Source organism: Scyliorhinus torazame, chromosome 16 (assembly GCF_047496885.1).
Source record: "Scyliorhinus torazame isolate Kashiwa2021f chromosome 16, sScyTor2.1, whole genome shotgun sequence".
NCBI lineage: Eukaryota > Metazoa > Chordata > Chondrichthyes > Carcharhiniformes > Scyliorhinidae > Scyliorhinus > Scyliorhinus torazame.
In genome coordinates this window covers 99,599,075-99,617,230 of record NC_092722.1, presented here as the reverse complement: position 1 = coordinate 99,617,230, position 18,156 = coordinate 99,599,075, and the positions used below count along the sequence as shown (strand labels likewise).

The window sequence follows — 18,156 nt, the reverse complement described above, 5'->3', positions numbered from 1 at the left end:
AAACCCTCCCCCGGCGACAAACCCTCAGTTCGAATCCAACTTTTCAGACTGGATAAAGTTCCATGCCTCATCAGGCGTCGCAAAATAGTGGTACCGATCTTGGAACGTGACCCACAATCGCGCTGGCTGCAGCATCCAGAATTTCACCCCCTTCCGATGGAGAACCGCCTTAGCCCAGTTGAAACCAGCCCTCTTCTTAGCCACCTCCGCACTCCAGTTCTGATAGATTCGGATCTCCGTGTTCTCCCACCTGCTGCTCAGTTCTTTCTTGGCCCATCTAAGGACGCACTCTCTGTCCATAAAGCGGTGGAACCTCACCACTACAGCCCTTGGCAGCTCGTTGGCTTTGGGTCTCGTTGCCAGGACCCGATGAGCCCCATCCAGCTCCAGGGGCCTCGAGAAAGCCCCCGCACCCATCAGCGAATTGAGCATCGTGCCCACATATGCCCCGGCATTGGGCCCCTCCACTCCTTCAGAGACCCAGAATCCGAAGATTCTTCCTCCTCAACCTATTCTCCAGGTTCTCAAATTTTTCCTGCCACCTCTTGTGCAGCACCTCGTGCACCTCCACCTTCACCACCAGGCCTCCACCTTCACCGCCAGGCCCAAGATCTCGTCCTCGTTCTCCAAGGCTTTTGGCCGCACCTCCCGGATCGCCGACCCTTGGGCCTTCTGGGTCTCCACAAGCTTCTCAATTGACGCCTTCATTGGCGCCAGCATTTCTGCCTTCAGCTCCGCAAAGCAGCGTTTGAGGAACTCCTGCTGGTCCTGCGACCACGCAGCTTGGTCTCCACCCGCTTCTCCTCCCTCGCACTTTCCGCTGCACCAAAATCACTTTCTTAACCGCTCCACCCCTGTGGTCCAATCCATACAGTGCCACGGGAACCTTGCTGTCACCTTCCCACACTGGGAGCCGTCGAACAATTGCCGTTGGGGCCCAAAAGTCCGTTCCTGGCGGGAGCTGCCGAACGTGCGACCTACCTCGGCATAGCCGCAACCGGAAGTCCCTTTTCTGGTTTCTACAATGTTCCCAATCTTCTGGCCTGCCACTAATCTTTGCTGCATTTCACACTGACTTTCAATTTGATACCATCCTCAACTTTCTTAGTCAGCCTTCCCATAGTCTTTCTTTCTCAATGGGCATGGGCTGTACCAAAGGTACTCCTTTTAAAAAGGACATCTGCCTGTTCAGTTATGTTTAAAAATCCCATAGCACCTTCAGAAGATAGTTGTGTGTGTTGGCCGATAATCCTCCCTTAACCAATACTAGCAAAAATAGATTACTCATCCATTTACAAATTGCAGGATCTCCCACCCACTGTTAATGAAATTAGTTATTCTTGGACATCCTGAGAATGTTACAGGGCATGAGAGTAATACAGCAAATTTCCATTACCGAAGGCTTACACTTGACGGTGTTACAGGGAGAAGGCGAGGGAGCTGCACTATGCAAATTCTTACGGAGAGTTGGCACAGAGATGTTGGGTTAAGAGGTCTCCTTCTGTGCTACAGAAATCCTATGACCTTTGTGACAGCCAAACAAAAGCGACCTGGTCTAATCCCACTTTCCAGTTTTTAAATTGGGATTTTTTAGAAATGCGTTGAGAGATTCGACATCTACCATTCTTTCGGGCAATGAGTTCCAGATTGCCACCATTCTCAGAAAATATTTCTCAGCCTCTCCAATCTTTTTGGCAATTACTTCAAATCTATGCCACCTAAGGGCAGCACGGTGGCACAGTGGGTTAGCCCTGCTGCCTCACGGTGCAGAGGTCCCAGGACGTTTAGCGAGGCAGCATGGTTTTGTGAAGGGGAGGTTGTGTCTCACTAACTTGATTTGAGTTTTTCCGAGGAGGTCACAAAGATGGTTGATGCAGGTAGGGCAGTGGATGTTGTCTATATGGACTTCAGTAAGGCCTTTGACAAGGTCCCTCATGGCAGACTGGTACAAAGGTGAAGTCACACGGGATCAGGGGTGAGCTGGCAAGATGAATACAGAGCAGGCAAGGTCATAGAAGGCAGAGAGTAGCAATGAAAGGGTGCTTTTCCGATTGAAGGGGTGTGACTAGTGGTGTTCCGCAGGGATCAGTGCAGGGACCTTTGCTGTTCGTAGTATATGCTGTTCGTAGTATATATAAATGATTTGGAGGAAAATGTAACTGGTCTGATTGGTAAGTTTGCAGATGACAAAAGGTTGGTGGTATTGCGGATAGCGCTGAGGACTGTCAGAGGATACAGCAGGATTTAGATTGTTTGGAGACTTGGGCAGAGAGATGGCAGATGGAGTTCAATCCGGACAAATATGAAGTAATGCATTTTGGAAGGTCTAATACATGTAGGGAATATGCAGTGAATGGTAGAACCTTCAAGAGTATTGACAGTCAGAGAGATTTAAGTGCACAGGTCCACAGGAAGGGGCAACACAGGTGGAGAAGGTCGTCACCAAGGCATACGCATGCTTGCCTTCTCTGGCCGGGGCATTGAGTATCAAAATTGGCAAGTCATGTTGCAGCTGTATAGAACCTTAGTTAGGCCACACTTGGAGTATAGTGTTCAATTCTGGTCGCCACACTACCAGAAGGATGTGGAGGCTTTAGAGGGCGCAGAAGAGATTTACCAGGATGTTGCCTGGTATGGCGGGCATTAGCTATGAGGAGAGGTTGAATAAACTCGGTTTGTTCTCACTGGAACGACGGAGGTTGAGGGGCGATCTGATCGAGGTCTACAAAATTATGAGGGGCATAGACAGAGTGGATAGTCAGAGGCTTTTTCCCAGGGTAGAGGGGTCAATTGCTAGGGGGCATCGATTTAAGGTGCGAGGGGCAAGGTTTAGAGGAGATGTACGAGGCAAGTATTTTTTTTTTTTTTTTTTTTTTTTTACACAGCGGGTAAGTGGGTGTCTGGAACTCGCTGCCGGAGTGGTGGAAGCAGGGACGATAGTGGCGTTTAAGGGGCAACTTGACAAATACATGAATTGGATGGGAATAGTGGGATACAGACCCTGGAAGTGTAGAAGATTTTAGTTTAAGGGGGCCAAAGCGCCTGTTCCTGCGCTGTACTTTTCTTTGTTCCAAGAGTGTTTCAGGATTTTGACCCAGCCAAAGCGAAGGAATGACACCCATCATTGGTACCATCTTCCCTGCATCTACCCTGTCCAGTCCTGTTAGAATTAAGATTCAGCAGGTGAGTTACTTGCTGCAGAATTCCCACTTTTGGCAGTATTTATATACTTGTCCAGTTTAGTTTCATGTCAATGATAACCTCAGGATGGTGATAGCAGGGGATTCAGCAATGGCATTACCAAGGGGGTATGGTTAGATACTCTCTTGTTGAAGATGATAATCACCAGGCACTTGTGTGGCATAACTGTTACTTTCCAATCATCATGCCAAGACTGAATGCTGCCCAGGGCTTGACACATGTGGGCAGGGGTTACTTTAGTATTCGAGAAATTGCACATTCTCCCCTCCATAAACTTGAGGTCATCCAAAACTCTGCTGCCCGTGAAAGCTCGCAGCAAGTTCCATTCCCCCATCCTCACTGGCTGACATTAACTCCCAGCCAAGCAACAACCTAACTTCAGGAGGCAGACAAAATGGATCATCTACTTGGCACCTCCACCTGACGATGACTGCAGGAACTACTCTTTTGCACTGACAGGGTTCTGCCATGATTGAGGATCGGGGTGTTCATGCATCATTTTCTCGTTAGATTTTTAATTATCTACCACCTTTCAGAGCTGAATGGGACAAGACTACAAGGTTTAAATCTGATCTGTTGGCTGCAGGATTGCTTAGCTCTATCTCATCCTGCCTAGCAGTTATTTTTTTCTGTTGCTGCTCCTGACATGCTCTTCTGTACTCTACTTTGAAGCAGGCGTGATGGTAATAGTAGATATGCTGGGCCAGGTTACAGATTATAACTGAATACAAATCTGTTGCTGATACCTAGAGCCTCATGAATGCCCAGATGGGTTTTGAATCTATCCCATTTAGTAATGGCAGTGCCACACAACACAATGAAATGTGTCCTCAGTGTTAAGACAGGATTTCATACCCACAAAGACGGAGGTGGTCACTCCTCCCAATACTATCTATGACAGGTAGATTGAAAAGAACAAGTGCTTTTCCCCCTCTTGGTGGTTCCTGCACCACCTGCTGCAGGCCCAGTTTGGCAGATATATCCTTCAGGACTCGGGTCAGCTTTTATAATAATCTTTATTGTCACAAGTTACTGCGAAAAGCCCCTAATCGCCACATTCTGGCGCCTGTTCGGGTACACAGAGGGAGAATTCAGAATGTCCAAATTACCCAACAGCATGTCTTTCAGGACTTGTTGGAGGAAACCGGAGCACCTGGAACAAACCCATGCAGACACAGGGAGAATGTGCAGACTCCACAGACAGTAACCCAAGCCGGAATCGAACCTTGACCCTGGAGCTGTGCAGCAACAGTGCTACCCACTGCGCTACCGTGCCGCTTTGTCAGTAGTGATGCTACCCGAACCATTCTGGGTGATGGACATCACCCAGATGTCCTCGGTGTTGGGGGGCATGGTAGCACAGTGGTTAGCACAACTGCTTCACAGCTCCAGGGTCCCAGGTTTGATTCTCGGCTTGGGTCACTGTCTGTGCGGAGTCTGCACGTTCTCCCCGTGTCTGCGTGGGTTTCCTCCGGGTGCTCCAGTTTCCTCCCACAGTCCGAAGATGTGCAGGTTAGGTGGATTGGGAATGTTAAATTGCCCTTAGTGTCCAAAAAAAAAGGTTAAGTGGGGTTACTGGGTTACGGGTGGCGGTGTGGGCTTAGGTAGAACAACAAACAAAGAACAAAGAAATGTACAGCACAGGAACAGGCCCTTCGGCCCTCCAAGCCCGTGCCGACCATACTGCCCGACTAAACTACAATCTTCTACACTTCCTGGGTCCGTATCCTTCTATTCCCATCCTATTCATATATTTGTCAAGATGCCCCTTAAATGTCCCTATCGTCCCTGCCTCCACTACCTCCTCCGGTAGTGAGTTCCAGGCACCCACTACCCTCTGCGTAAAAAACTTGCCTCGTACATCTACTCTAAACTTTGCCCCTCTCACCTTAAACCTATGCCCCCTAGTAATTGACCCCTCTACCCTGGGGAAAAGCCTCTGACTATCCACTCTGTCTATGCCCCTCATAATTTTGTATACCTCTATCAGGTCGCCCCTCAACCTCCTTCGTTCCAGTGAGAACAAACCGAGTTTATTCAATCGCTCCTCATAGCTTATGCCCTCCATACCAGGCAACATTCTGGTAAATCTCTTCTGCACCCTCTCTAAAGCCTCCACATCCTTCTGGTAGTGTGGCGACCAGAATTGAACACTATACTCCAAGTGTGGCCTAACTAAGGTTCTATACAGCTGCAACATGACTTGCCAATTCTTATACTCAATGCCCCGGCCAATGAAGGCAAGCATGCCGTATGCCTTCTTGACTACCTTCTCCACCTGTGTTGCCCCTTTCAATGACCTGTGGACCTGTACTCCTAGATCTCTTTGACTTTCAATACTCTTGAGGGTCCTACCATTCACCGTATATTCCCTACCTGCATTAGCCCTTCCAAAATGCATTACCTCACATTTGTCCAGGTTAAACTCCATCTGCCATATCTCCGCCCAAGTCTCCAGACAATCTAAATCCTGCTGTATCCTCAGACAGTCCTCATCGCTATCCGCAATTCCACCAACCTTTGTGTCGTCTGCAAACTTACTAATCAGACCAGTTACATTTTCCTCCAAATCATTTATATATACTACAAAGAGCAAAGGTCCCAGCACTGATCCCTGTGGAACACCACTGGTCACAGCCCTCCAATTAGAAAAGCATCCCTCCATTGCTACCCTCTGCCTTCTATGGCCTAGCCAGTTCTGTATCCACCTTGCCAGTTCACCCCTGATCCCGTGTGACTTCACCTTTTGTACTAGTCTACCATGAGGGACCTTGTCAAAGGCCTTACTGAAGTCCATATAGACAACATCTACTGCCCTACCTGCATCAATCATCTTAGTCACCTCCTCGAAAAACTCTATCAAGTTAGTGAGACACGACCTCCCCTTCACAAAACCGTGCTGCCTCTCACTAATACGTCCATTTGCTTCCAAATGGGAGTAGATCCTGTCTCGAAGAATTCTCTCCAGTAATTTCCCTACCACTGAAGTAAGGCTCACCGGCCTGTAGTTCCCGGGATTATCCCTGCCACCCTTCTTAAACAGAGGAACAACATTGGCTATTCTCCAGTCCTCCGGGACATCCCCTGAAGACAGCGAGGATCCAAAGATTTCTGTCAAGGCCTCAGCAATTTCCTCTCCAGCCTCCTTCAGTATTCTGGGGTAGATCCCATCCGGCCCTGGGGACTTATCTACCTTAATATTTTTTAAGACACCCAACACCTCGTCTTTTTGGATCACAATGTGACCCAGGCTATCTACACCCCCTTCTCCAGACTCAACATCTACCAATTCCTTCTCTTTGGTGAATACTGATGCAAAGTATTCATTTAGTACCTCGCCCATTTCCTCTGGCTCCACACATAGATTCCCTTGCCTATCCTTCAGTGGGCCAACCCTTTCCCTGGCTACCCTCTTGCTTTTTATGTAAGTGTAAAAAGCCTTGGGATTTTCCTTAACCCTATTTGCCAATGACTTTTCATGACCCCTTCTAGCCCTCCTGACTCCTTGCTTAAGTTCCTTCCTACTTTCCTTATATGCCACACAGGCTTCGTCTGTTCCCAGCCTTTTAGCCCTGACAAATGCCTCCTTTTTCTTTTTGACGAGGCCTACAATATCATTCGTCATCCAAGGTTCCCGAAAATTGCCGTATTTATCTTTCTTCCTCACAGGAACATGCCTGTCCTGTATTCCTTTCAACTGACACTTGAAAGCCTCCCACATGTCAGATGTTGATTTGCCCTCAAACATCCGCCCCCAATCTATGTTCTTCAGGTCCCGCCTAATATTGTTATAATTAGCCTTCCCCCAATTTAGCACATTCATCCTCGGACCACTCTTATCCTTGTCCACCAGTACTTTAAAACTTACTGAATTGTGGTCACTGTTACCGAAATGCTCCCCTACTGAAACATCTACCACCTGGCCGGGCTCATTCCCCAATACCAGGTCCAGTACCGCCCCTTCCCTAGTTGGACTGTTTACATATTGTTTTAAGAAGCCCTCCTGGATGCTCCTTACAAACTCTGCCCCGTCTAAGCCCCTGGCACTAAGTGAGTCCCAGTCAATATTGGGGAAGTTGAAGTCTCCCATCACCACAACCCTGTTGTTTTTACTCTTTTCCAAAATCTGTCTACCTATCTGCTCCTCTATCTCCCGCTGGCTGTTGGGAGGCCTGTAGTATACCCCCAACATTGTGACTGCACCCTTCTTGTTCCTGATCTCTACCCATATAGCCTCACTGCCCTCTGAGGTGTCCTCTCGCTGTATAGCTGTGATACTCTCCTGAACAAGTAACGCAACTCCGCCTCCCCTTTTACATCCCCCTCTATCCCGCCTGAAACATCTAAATCCTGGAACGTTTAGCTGCCAATCCTGCCCTTCCCTCAACCAGGTCTCTGTAATGGCAACAACATCATAGTTCCAAGTAGTAATCCAAGCTCTAAGTTCATCTGCCTTACCCGTAATGCTCCTTGCATTAAAACATATGCACTTCAGGCCACCAGCCCCGCTGTGTTCAGCAACTTCTCCCCGTCTGCTCTGCCTCAGAGCCACACTGTCCCTATTCCCTAGTTCTCCCTCAACGCTCTCACCTTCTGACCTATTGCTCCCGTGCCCACCCCCCTGCCATACTAGTAGGGTGCTCTTGTCAAGGGCCAATGCAGACTCGATGGGCCGAATGGCCTCCTTCTGCATTGTAAATTCTATGATTCTATGACATTGAAGTTCCCCACCCAAATTACCTCTGTGCCCTTATTACCCACCCTCAGTGCTTGTCCCAATTGGTATCAACATGGTGGAGTACTGATTCATCAGCTGAAGGAGGGCAGGTGATGGCAATGAACAGGAAATTTTCTTTTCTGGTTTTGACTGGATACAATGAGGCTTTTGGTGGATTCCGGGTTATGGATGGTATGAAAATGGAGTTGCATGTGAGGCCATTTGAGAATGAGTCAACCATCTAGTGTGGACGATGGATCAAAGGCCAGATTGAAAAAGACAACAGAATTCCTCACCTGAAGGACATTAGACAGCCTTCCATGCTTATCTATTTATTTTTATTGTCCCATTTCAAAGTTGATTCTAAGATGACACTTCCACTTCCTCACAAAGCTTGTTTAAAATCTTTCCCAACAGCACAACCCAACTAACCTATCACAGGCCCTGTTGAAATCCAACATCTCTGGTTTGCACAAGTTCTATTTCTCCAGAATTGATCCTGATGTACCAGGATCCAAACATCCTTCCTTTTTCAGCTTCTCTCCAGCCATTTACAACAGCATTATCGTCAATTTCCATGCAAACTAGCACATGGCATTAGGAGCAATTAGATTACTATCTTTGCGATCTTACATTTTGTTTCCCAGCAAGCTCAATCGTGCCTCAAAACAATTAAATAAATTCCACCTACCCTGCACACTTTTGGGTTGATGGGGACAAACACGGGAAGAATGTGCAAACGGCACACGGTCAGTGACCCAGAGCCGGAATTGAACCTGGGACCTCAGCATTATGAGGCAGCAGTGCTAACCACTACGCCACCGTGCTGCCCTGCCTCAAAACAATTTTTATAATTACAACACCTTCCGGTGCGGGAAAGAAAATCATCCTAACCTCCTCTCATTCCTAACTTTCTTGTTTTCACTTTTATGCCTCATGTTGCAAACTTCACCTTAAAGTTTTGGCTCTTTCAAAGGAAATAAGTCCAATTTCCTTTCTAGTTTTGAAGAGCATATACCCCTCACACTCTGAAATCAAATAAGGTTCAGATTTCATCCCACCCCTCATATAGAAAAGGAATAAAAATTATACACCAGACAAGATGAAGCTAAGTTGGAACATAAACACTAGCATAGAGCGGTTGGATTGAAAAGGCCTGTGCTGTAAGTTTTTATAGATTGCTGCTGCAGCTCCCATCTGAACTACACTGTAATTTAACAAAGAGCCTTACCTGTTGCATCAGCTTTCTCTCCTCCTCCTGTCTTTCTTTTTCCAGCTGCCTTTCCTCTTCTAACATGCTGGCTGTTATGATCTCATTCACCTCATCCTCAACCATCTCACCATTTCTAGAGTCTGAAGGAAGAAAAGCAGTCCAGAGCACTCATTCAAATGGTTACAAATAATCTCCCGATTGCTCAATAAATTCATTGCTGAATGAGCTCCCAAGCCGCGAACAACAAAAGACCCCAAGCTTGATTCCAAGTTGTGTTGAATTGACTGAGATACCGTTTATACTCACCCTAGGCTAAGAAGAGGAATCTCATCATGATCAGTTGCCATCAGTCCTTCTGTCAGGACACAGGTCATTGTGTGGCCATGACTTCCACAGTTTGCCAATACTCACCATCTTGATTTGCACATGAGGACTGACCACTTGACTGAGGTACTGGAAAGTTGCCAATGCTCAGAGCCATTACCTCACAGCAGTCCCACAACTTGTTGTTGACCTACACCATCTGAACAGGCAAAGCCAGTTTCCATTAAGGCCTGGCAATAAGCACTACTTGGAGCACTCAACTTCCTGCCTTCTGTGATTGACAAGACAAACAGCTAGTCTCAAAAACATTGCTGTACTGTCCCTTGGAATCTCTGGGTAGAGGGAGGAAATTGTTGCAAAAGTCAGTCCAAGCAGAGATCCCAGTGGTACCGTTCTGCAGCTAAATCAAAAACCACTGCTTTGGGTGGGAAGTTGGCACTTGCCATACTCAACTGTCATACTTAGCAGTACTTACTATTACTTCTAAGGAAACCAAAGCATGGAGAGCCTGCCATTACTTTACTCCCCAATTCAGTGATTACTGAAACAGGGTGTGCACACGACTGCAATAAAAACAGAAAATGCAGGAAATACTCAGCAAGTCTGATAGCATGTGGAAAGAAACAGAATTCACAGTATTCAGAAAAGGTTCATACCGACAAAAAAGAAAGACAGTAGAAAGGGGAAAAATCGACCGTGGATATCTAAGGAGGTGAGGGAGAGTATCAAATTGAAGGAAAAAACATACAAAGTGGCAAAATTAGTGGGAGACTAGAGGGCGGGGAAGTCTTTAGGGGACAACAGAAAGCTACTAAAAAAGCTATAAAGAAGAGTAAGGTAGACTATGAAAGTAAACTTGCTCAGAACATAAAAGCAGATAGTAAAAGCTTCTACAAATATAGAAGACAAAAAAGAGTGGCTAAGGTAAATATTGGTCCTTTGGAAGATGAGAAGGGAGATTTAATAATAGGAGACGGGGAAATGGCGGAAGAGCTGAACGGGTTTTTTGGGTCAGTCTTCACAGTGGAAGACACAAATAACATGCCAGTGACTGATGGAAATAAATATAGGATAGGTGAGGACCTTGAGATGATTGTAATCACCAAGGAGGCAGTATTGGGCAAGCTAATGGGGCTAAAGGTAGACAAGTCTCCTGGCCCTGATGGGATGCATCCCAGAGTGTTAAAAGAGATGGCTAGGGAAATTGTAAACGCACTAGTGATAATTTATCAAAATTCACTAGACTCTGGGGTGGTCCCAGAGGATTGGAAAGTAGCAAACGTGACGCCACTGTTTAAAAAAGGAGGTCAGCAGAAAGCGGGTAATTATAGGCCGGTAAGCTTAACTTCGGTTGTAGGGAAAATGCTGGAATCTATCATTAAGGAGGAAATAGCGGGGCACCTGGAGGGAAATTGTCCCATTGGGCAGGCGCAGCATGGGTTCACAAAGGGTAGGTCGTGTCTGACTAATTTGGTAGAATTTTGAGGACATTAACAGTGCGGTAGATAACAGGGAGCCAATGGATGTGGTATATCTGGATTTCCAGAAAGCTTTTGACAAGGTGCCACACAAAAGGGTGCTGCATAAACTAAAGATGCATGGCATTGAAGGTAAAGTGGTAGCATGGGTAGAGGATTGGTTAACTAACAGAAAGCAAAGAGTGGGGATAAATGGGTGTTTCTCTGGTTGGCAACCTGTAACTAGTGGGGTCCCTTGAGGATCAGTGTTGGGCCCGCAAAAAATCAAAGAGATGTCAATGGTATTTTATACCCTTCAAAACAGAGGCAATGTCTCCATGCTACAAAGATTAAATTTACACACTAACTAAAAATACCACTGATGGTGGTGCCCATTGAACTTTACCTCCGGCAGAGCCAGTGTCCAATAGGTCCTGTTCCGCACTGGAGTTCACTTGAAGACAAGAGGTGGTTCTTTGACCTTTAAAAACACTGCAGGAAAGAAGGTAAAATCAGAAATGCAAAAAACGGGAACTAAAATTCAGGGGGGGGGGGGGGGGGGGTGCTGTCCATGCATTTGGAAGGGGGGGGGGGGTTAGTGTCCATGCATTTGGGAGGGGGGAAATGACCATACGGGGGGGGGTGTCGAATGTCCATGCAGTGGGGGGGGGGGGGGATGTCCATGCAGTGGGGGGGGGGATGACCATGCAGTTGGGGGGGGGGGGGGATGACCATGCAGTTGGGGGGGGGGGGGGATGACCATGCAGTGGGGGGGGGGGGATGACCATGCAGTGGGGGGGGGGGGGGATGACCATGCAGTGGGGGGGGGGGGGGGAAGAGAAATATCCATGCAGGGGGGGGGAGAAATGTCCATGCAGGTGGGGGGGGGGGGGAGAAATGTCCATGCGGGGGGGGGGGGGGGGGGAGAAATGTCCATGCAGGGGGGGGAAGAGAGAAATGTCCATGCAGGGGGGGGGGGGGGAGAAATGTCCATGCAGGGGGGGGGGGGGGGGGAGATGTCCATGCAGGGGGGGGGGGGGAAACGTCCATGCGGGGGGGGGGGGGGGGGGGAATGTCCATGCAGCGGGGGGGGGGGGAGAATGTCCATGCAGGGGGGGGGGGGGGGGGGAATGTCCATGCAGGGGGGGGGGGGGAGATGTCCATGCGGGGGGGGGGGGGAAGAGAAATGTCCATGCCGGGGGGGGTGGAGGTAAATGCCCATGCAGGGGGGGGGGGGATGTCCATGCAGGGGGGGGGGGGGGGGGGGGGGGGGAATGTCCATGCCGGGGGGGGGGGGGGGGGAGAAATGTCCATGCGGGGGGGGGGGGGGGGGGGGGGGGGAGAAATGTCCATGCAGGGGGGGGGGGATGTCCATGCGGGGGGGGGGGGGGGGAGAAATGTCCATGCCGGGGGGGGGGGGGGGGGGGGGTGGAGGTAAATGCCCATGCAGGTGGGGGGGGGGGATGTCCATGCGGGGGGGGGAAATGTCCATGCGGGGGGGGGGGGGGAGAGAAATGTCCATGCCGGGGGGGGGGGGGGGGGAGGTAAATGCCCATGCAGGGGGGGGGGGGGGGGATGTCCATGCAAGGGGGGGGGGGGGAATGTCCATGCCGGGGGGGGGGGGGAAATGTCCATGCGGGGGGGGGGGGAGAGAATGTCCATGCAGGGGGGGGGGGGGGGGGGGGGGGGAGAAATGTCCATGCGGGGGGGGGGGGGGGGGGGGAGAGAAATGTCCATGCCGGGGGGGGGGGGGGATGTCCATGCAGGGGGAGGGGGGAATGTCCATGCAGGGGGGGGGGGGGGGGGGGGGGGAATGTCCATGCAGGGGGGGGGGGGGGAATGTCCATGCCGGGGGGGGGGGGGGGGGGGAATGTCCATGCGGGGGGGGGGGGGGGGGGAATGTCCATGCAGGGGGGGGGGGGGGGGAAATGTCCATGCAGGGGGGGGGGGGGGGGGGGGGAAGAGAAATGTCCATGCAGGGGGGGGGGGGGGGAGGGAAGAGAAATGTCCATGCAGGGGGGGGGGGGGGGGAGAAATGTCCATGCGGGGGGGGGGGGGGGGGGGAGAAATGTCCATGCCGGGGGGGGAGGTAAATGCCCATGCAGGGGGGGGGGGAAATGTCCATGCGGGGGGGGGGGGGGGGGAAATGTCCATGCGGGGGGGGGGGGGGGGGGGGAATGTCCATGCGGGGGGGGGGGGGGGGGGGAAATGTCCATGCGGGGGGGGGGGATGTCCATGCGGGGGGGGGGGGGGGGAATGTCCATGCGGGGGGGGGGGGGGGGGGGAGAAATGTCCATGCCGGGGGGGGGGGGGGGGGGGGGAGGTAAATGCCCATGCAGGGGGGGGGAAATGTCCATGCGGGGGGGGGGGGGGGAAATGTCCATGCGGGGGGGGGGGGGAAATTGTCCATGCGGGGGGGGGGGGGGGGAATGTCCATGCAGGGGGGGGGGAAATGTCCATGCAGGGGGGGGGGGGGAAATGTCCATGCTGGGGGGGGGAAATGTCCATGCTGGGGGGGGGGGGGGGGGGATGTCCATGCAGGGGGGGGGGGGGGGGAATGTCCATGCAAGGGGGGGGGGGAATGTCCATGCGGGGGGGGGGGGGGGGGGGGAATGTCCATGCGGGGGGGGGGGGGGAAATGTCCATGCGGGGGGGGGGGAATGTCCATGCGGGGGGGGGGGGGAATGTCCATGCCGGGGGGGGGGGGGAATGTCCGGGGGGGGGGGGGGGAAATGTTTATGCGGGGGGGGGGGGAAATGTTTATGCGGGGGGGGGGGGGGAAATGTCCATGCAGGTGGGGGGGAAATGTCCATGCAGGTGGGGGGGGGGGGGGGGGGGAAATGTCCATGCAGGGGGGGGGGGGGGAAATGTCCATGCAGGGGGGGGGGGGGGGGAAATGTCCATGCAGGGGGGGGGGGGGGGGGGGGAAATGTCCATGCAGGGGGGGGGGGGGGAAATGTCCATGCAGGTGGGGGGAAATGTCCATGCGGGGGGGGGGGGGGGGGAAATGTCCATGCAGGGGGGGGGGAATGTCCATGTGGGGGGGGGGGTATTAAATGCCCCAAAAAACGATGTTCCGGGTTCCCCCCGCACTTACCCGTTCATCCTACCGGTCGAGACTTAATCCGTTCACTGGGGGCGATTATCTTCCTATCCCGGTATTTCCCGATCCCGGTGTCTCTCTATCTGAGTTTCTCTCTCGCGCGCGAGAAACACAATTTTCGCGCCTCTTCTCGGTCGAGTCGAAGTGAAGCGGCTCGGGGAGGGGGTGCTTTGCCCGTCAGTTGAGCGCCCTGAGTCTCCAGCCTGAATTCATGGTAATTATCTACAGGATACTGTGTCGAAGAAAATCTTTGCAGTTCTCCGTCTGTCGAGGTTTCTGTGTGTTTAATTTAATTTCACTGCATCCCCCCCATTTATTTGGACGAGTGGAAAACCCCAATCCAGCGACGCGCGACAAGCGAAGGGGCGCGCGCCGGACGGGGGAAGCGCGCATTAGACGAGGGCGCGCGCCGCACAGGGGGCGCGCAGGGTTGGAGCATGGTTAATGGAATACGTTGAGAAGCTGTGGAGCAGCTCAGAATTGGAAACGGTTGAGGGGCTCTGGGCGATCAGCAGAATTATACTCAACCATAATCTGCAACTTCATGTTGTGGTATATCTACCACTCTCAAGCCATGAGCTCATCCCTGGATCAATAAATGAAGAGGTCTTGCCAGGAGTGACAGCAGACTACCAAAAACTGAGGTGCCAACCTGGTGAAGCTAGAGGACTAATTTACAAATGAAACAGTGGAAGCACCATGCAGTGCAGCAATGTTTCCAGTCTTGGCCTTTTGGTTAAGATTGTGAGAAACACCGCTCACCTGTTAATAATTTACACTTAGTCAAATTCTGAAGAAGTATTTATTTCAATCGATCTTGCAAGAGCGGGTGCCTCCAGGAAGCAATAGCAGACACAAAGAATTCACACAGCATCACTTTGTTATATACAATCCATGAAAATACAATCCGTGGGAAACCATCCCTGAGAAACACATCCCACAAACTATAGACAGGGGAAGCGCGCATTAGACAAGGGCGCGAGATGGGCAGTGGGGCGCGCATCAGTGATCCCTTATTTGGCCTCCCCCTTTCATAGTGGTTTCTGTCCGCTCCTGGTATATCCTTGGACCGTCAGTTAAAGATAAGAATGAGGCCCCCTGCTTGCACCTGCTATCTTCCCCCTTGCTTAGCAAGTTCTGTTATTGAACATCCCGTTCTTCCCCAAAGGTCATCCTGGTACATAGTTATAATAATTCGCTCACTATAGCTTACTCAGAACTTGACATGTTAATTTTCCCATCATGCGTCATTGTTGACATCTTAATTGTGAACCAGAGTTTATACATGTAAAAATAACACAAAATGTTCATTTCTCACAAATCCCCATTTTTTTCTTTTTACTCTTGTTGCTTTTTACACTTTGTAGCCTCTTCTAACCTACCCCAAAATTGTCCAACATCCTCTCAACTTCCCTTTCGATGGTCTCCCCACTTTCTAGGAGGCAAATTGTATCCTGGCCTCCTTTACCCAGGGGTAATGGCATCTGCTTGGTCAAGGCTGTTTCGATGAGCCTCTGCACCAAGCCTCTTACGCACAGGATGATGCAACAGCCTATTGCCGCCAATGCTCCTATTACCACGATGATGGAGGTGAGGATGGATACAATTAACCCTTTCCATTTCCCAAACATTGATTCAAGCCACCCAGTCATGGATGTGTCTGCCCCTGAGTTGTCTGCCATTTCCACAGCCAGAGTGGTTAACCCTTGTAGCGCACGGGTAATCGATCCGTCGGGTGCCGTGTTGTTGGGGATAAACGTGCAACACTGTCCCTTGAGCATAATGCATACACCACCTTTCTCTGCCAAAATCATATCCAGAGCCAATCTATTCTCCCAGGCCATTCTACTGGTTGCGTCCAGTTGTTCTGCTATGCCCTTCACGGCGTCCCTGGTATAATTGATGAACCTCTGTTGATTATAGTATATATAGTTTATCCAATCCACATTCTTATTGATTGTAACCCACCAGAAGAGGGACTCGAACCCAGCTGCAATCTGATTTCGGGCTTTGAACTCATCCGGTACTCCTCTGGGAATGCCAACGGAGTCCAGGTAAATCCTGTCATCAAATGAGGTGGGTATGCCCCGTTTAGATCGTCCCCCTTTTACACTCCCCTCTCCTCTTGTCTTTCATAGGCTATACTGAACAGAATGGCGAGCTGAACTAATGCGCATGTCCCTTTCCATTGGGGGGGTAGAGTGGGTCTTAGAATCTTTTCTCCGCAATACCACCATATATCTGCACGTGGTATTTTTAGTGATGAGTAATTGCCCTGGGTGGTCATGTTCTTAGTCTCAATACAAGCCTTGAGTTCTCCCATATCTTTACTTAGTCCCGTATCAGAACGACTTATACACGATTTGTGATGCGTCACAGTAACCAAGAAGGAGGGAGGGTTTGCAGATAGTTTCTTATTAACAGGAGGAAACATCAGAGATAGGGCAGTGCAGGTCTTGTTGCCCCAGGCTGTCGCATCTTGGTACAAGGCCATTATGCATTCCATGCTCCCTCTATTGTCTGTCCACCCCAGTGGAAAGGGCTCCATATGGGCCTGTGGTCTACCTGATGCGCAAGCATAACAATTGTCTTTCTTCAGCATCTGGGCCGAATACCTCACCCACTCAATCCACGCATTCTGTTCCTCATAGCCGGTCTCTATCTCAAAGGCTTGCTCTAAATCTTTTACTTCAATTATTTTGACTCCCTGTTCTTTCTCCGCCTTGTCGTCCCTAGTTTCATTAGTGGGAGTTGCTCCCTGGTCTAATGAGATACGGAAGCAGCATTCAGTCTTGCCATTTTTCATGTTTACCCCGAATATCTCATGTCTAAGTGAACAAACCCTATTGCCTGTCTCAATCCAGGCCGTGTGGTTTACGGTGATGTATATGGGGTGACAAGTTCCAGCCTTGCACGTTGAGGGGGAATTTCCATTAATCTGGTGAATGGATACGACCGGTGGTGCCCCTCTGGGCAATTGGCAGAACCTTTTCAGCCAACCCTCCCTCTCCGTAATCATCCCCCCTCGGTAATAATGAAGAGAATCTACCCTAAACTCCTTTCCCTTCCCCGCTGACTCGCAGTCTATGAGGGTGCATAGATCAGTCCGTGTTACCTGAGGGTACCGACTTTCTGGGATTGTCAATGTAATCATACGACCGATTCCGAACTCCCACATCAATAATATTATTATACATTGCATAGTCCATTTTAGCTGTAGTTTCATCATATTATTGAACAGTTCAGGATTTAGTGTCTTTTCAATCTTATCTTAAATGGTTCCTCAGTGGCCTCCACATGCCATTGTTCCTGTTCAGGCGGTGATTTAACGGGACTCTTCGTTATGCTGTAATGAGCCCAACCTTTTTCCGCGGTTCGTATGGCAGTCTCTGTGGTTAACAAAACCAGGAACGGTCCGTCCCAAGTGGGTTGAAGCTTGGTTTCTTTCCACGATTTCACCAGTACCCAATCTCCTGGTTTAAATTTGTGTACTGCGAATTCAAGGGGAGGTGTCGGCGCTAGCAGTCCTTGTCTCCTGAGGAATGATAATGAGGAACAGTGCCAGTATATATTTCTTTACATAGATATCTTTACATTCTGTAATGGGCAGTTCTCCCATTGTTCCAAGGTATGGCAATCCAAACAACATTTCGTATGGGGACAACCCCAAATCTTCTCTTGGAGCCGTTCGGATTCTTAGAAGGGTTATCGGTAAGCATTTTGTCCAAGGGAGCCTAGTTTCTAGTATTATTTTTGACAAATGATTTTTAAGGGTTTGATTCATCCTTTCCACCCGTCCCGATGAGGGGGGGTGCCAAGGAGTGTGGAAGTCCCAATTTATCTCCAAACTTCTAGTAGTGCCTTCTTTAATAGAATCGACGAATTCATCTACAGAAAACCTATATGTTTAATAAGTTATTGTGTTTGATATTTTAAAATAAATGTTTAGAATTAGCCTAGAAATCAAAACTTCAAACCATGTGGAAGCTGGTCTTAAAAAAAACCAAAACAACTTTGATTAAAAATAACAGATTGTTCAAGGACAACTGATAACAGGAATTTGGCAGCAATCCAACCCTTACAATCGATGAATTTGAGCTGAAATACTATTATTGAAATGTTACTGAATCGGTAGTATCAA

At 50.0% G+C, this 18,156-nt stretch overlaps 1 protein-coding gene across 2 annotated transcripts in view; it reads right to left on the bottom strand.

Moving 5' to 3' along the window:
- Positions 1-14,177, bottom strand: part of hells (helicase, lymphoid specific) — a 104,051-nt gene extending 89,874 nt beyond the window's left edge. Inside the window, exons 1-3 of one of the 2 annotated variants that reach the window (XM_072478787.1) lie at positions 14,010-14,177; positions 11,319-11,404; positions 9,150-9,271 (exon numbers count right to left, since the gene is read on the bottom strand). In XM_072478787.1, coding sequence (XP_072334888.1) covers positions 9,150-9,271; positions 11,319-11,404; positions 14,010-14,017 — 216 coding nt within the window. In that variant the 5' untranslated portion in view covers positions 14,018-14,177. The remainder of the gene's footprint in view (positions 1-9,149; positions 9,272-11,318; positions 11,405-14,009) is intronic. The other variant, XM_072478788.1, reaches the window with a different exon arrangement.
- Positions 14,178-18,156: the final 3,979 nt, after the last annotated feature.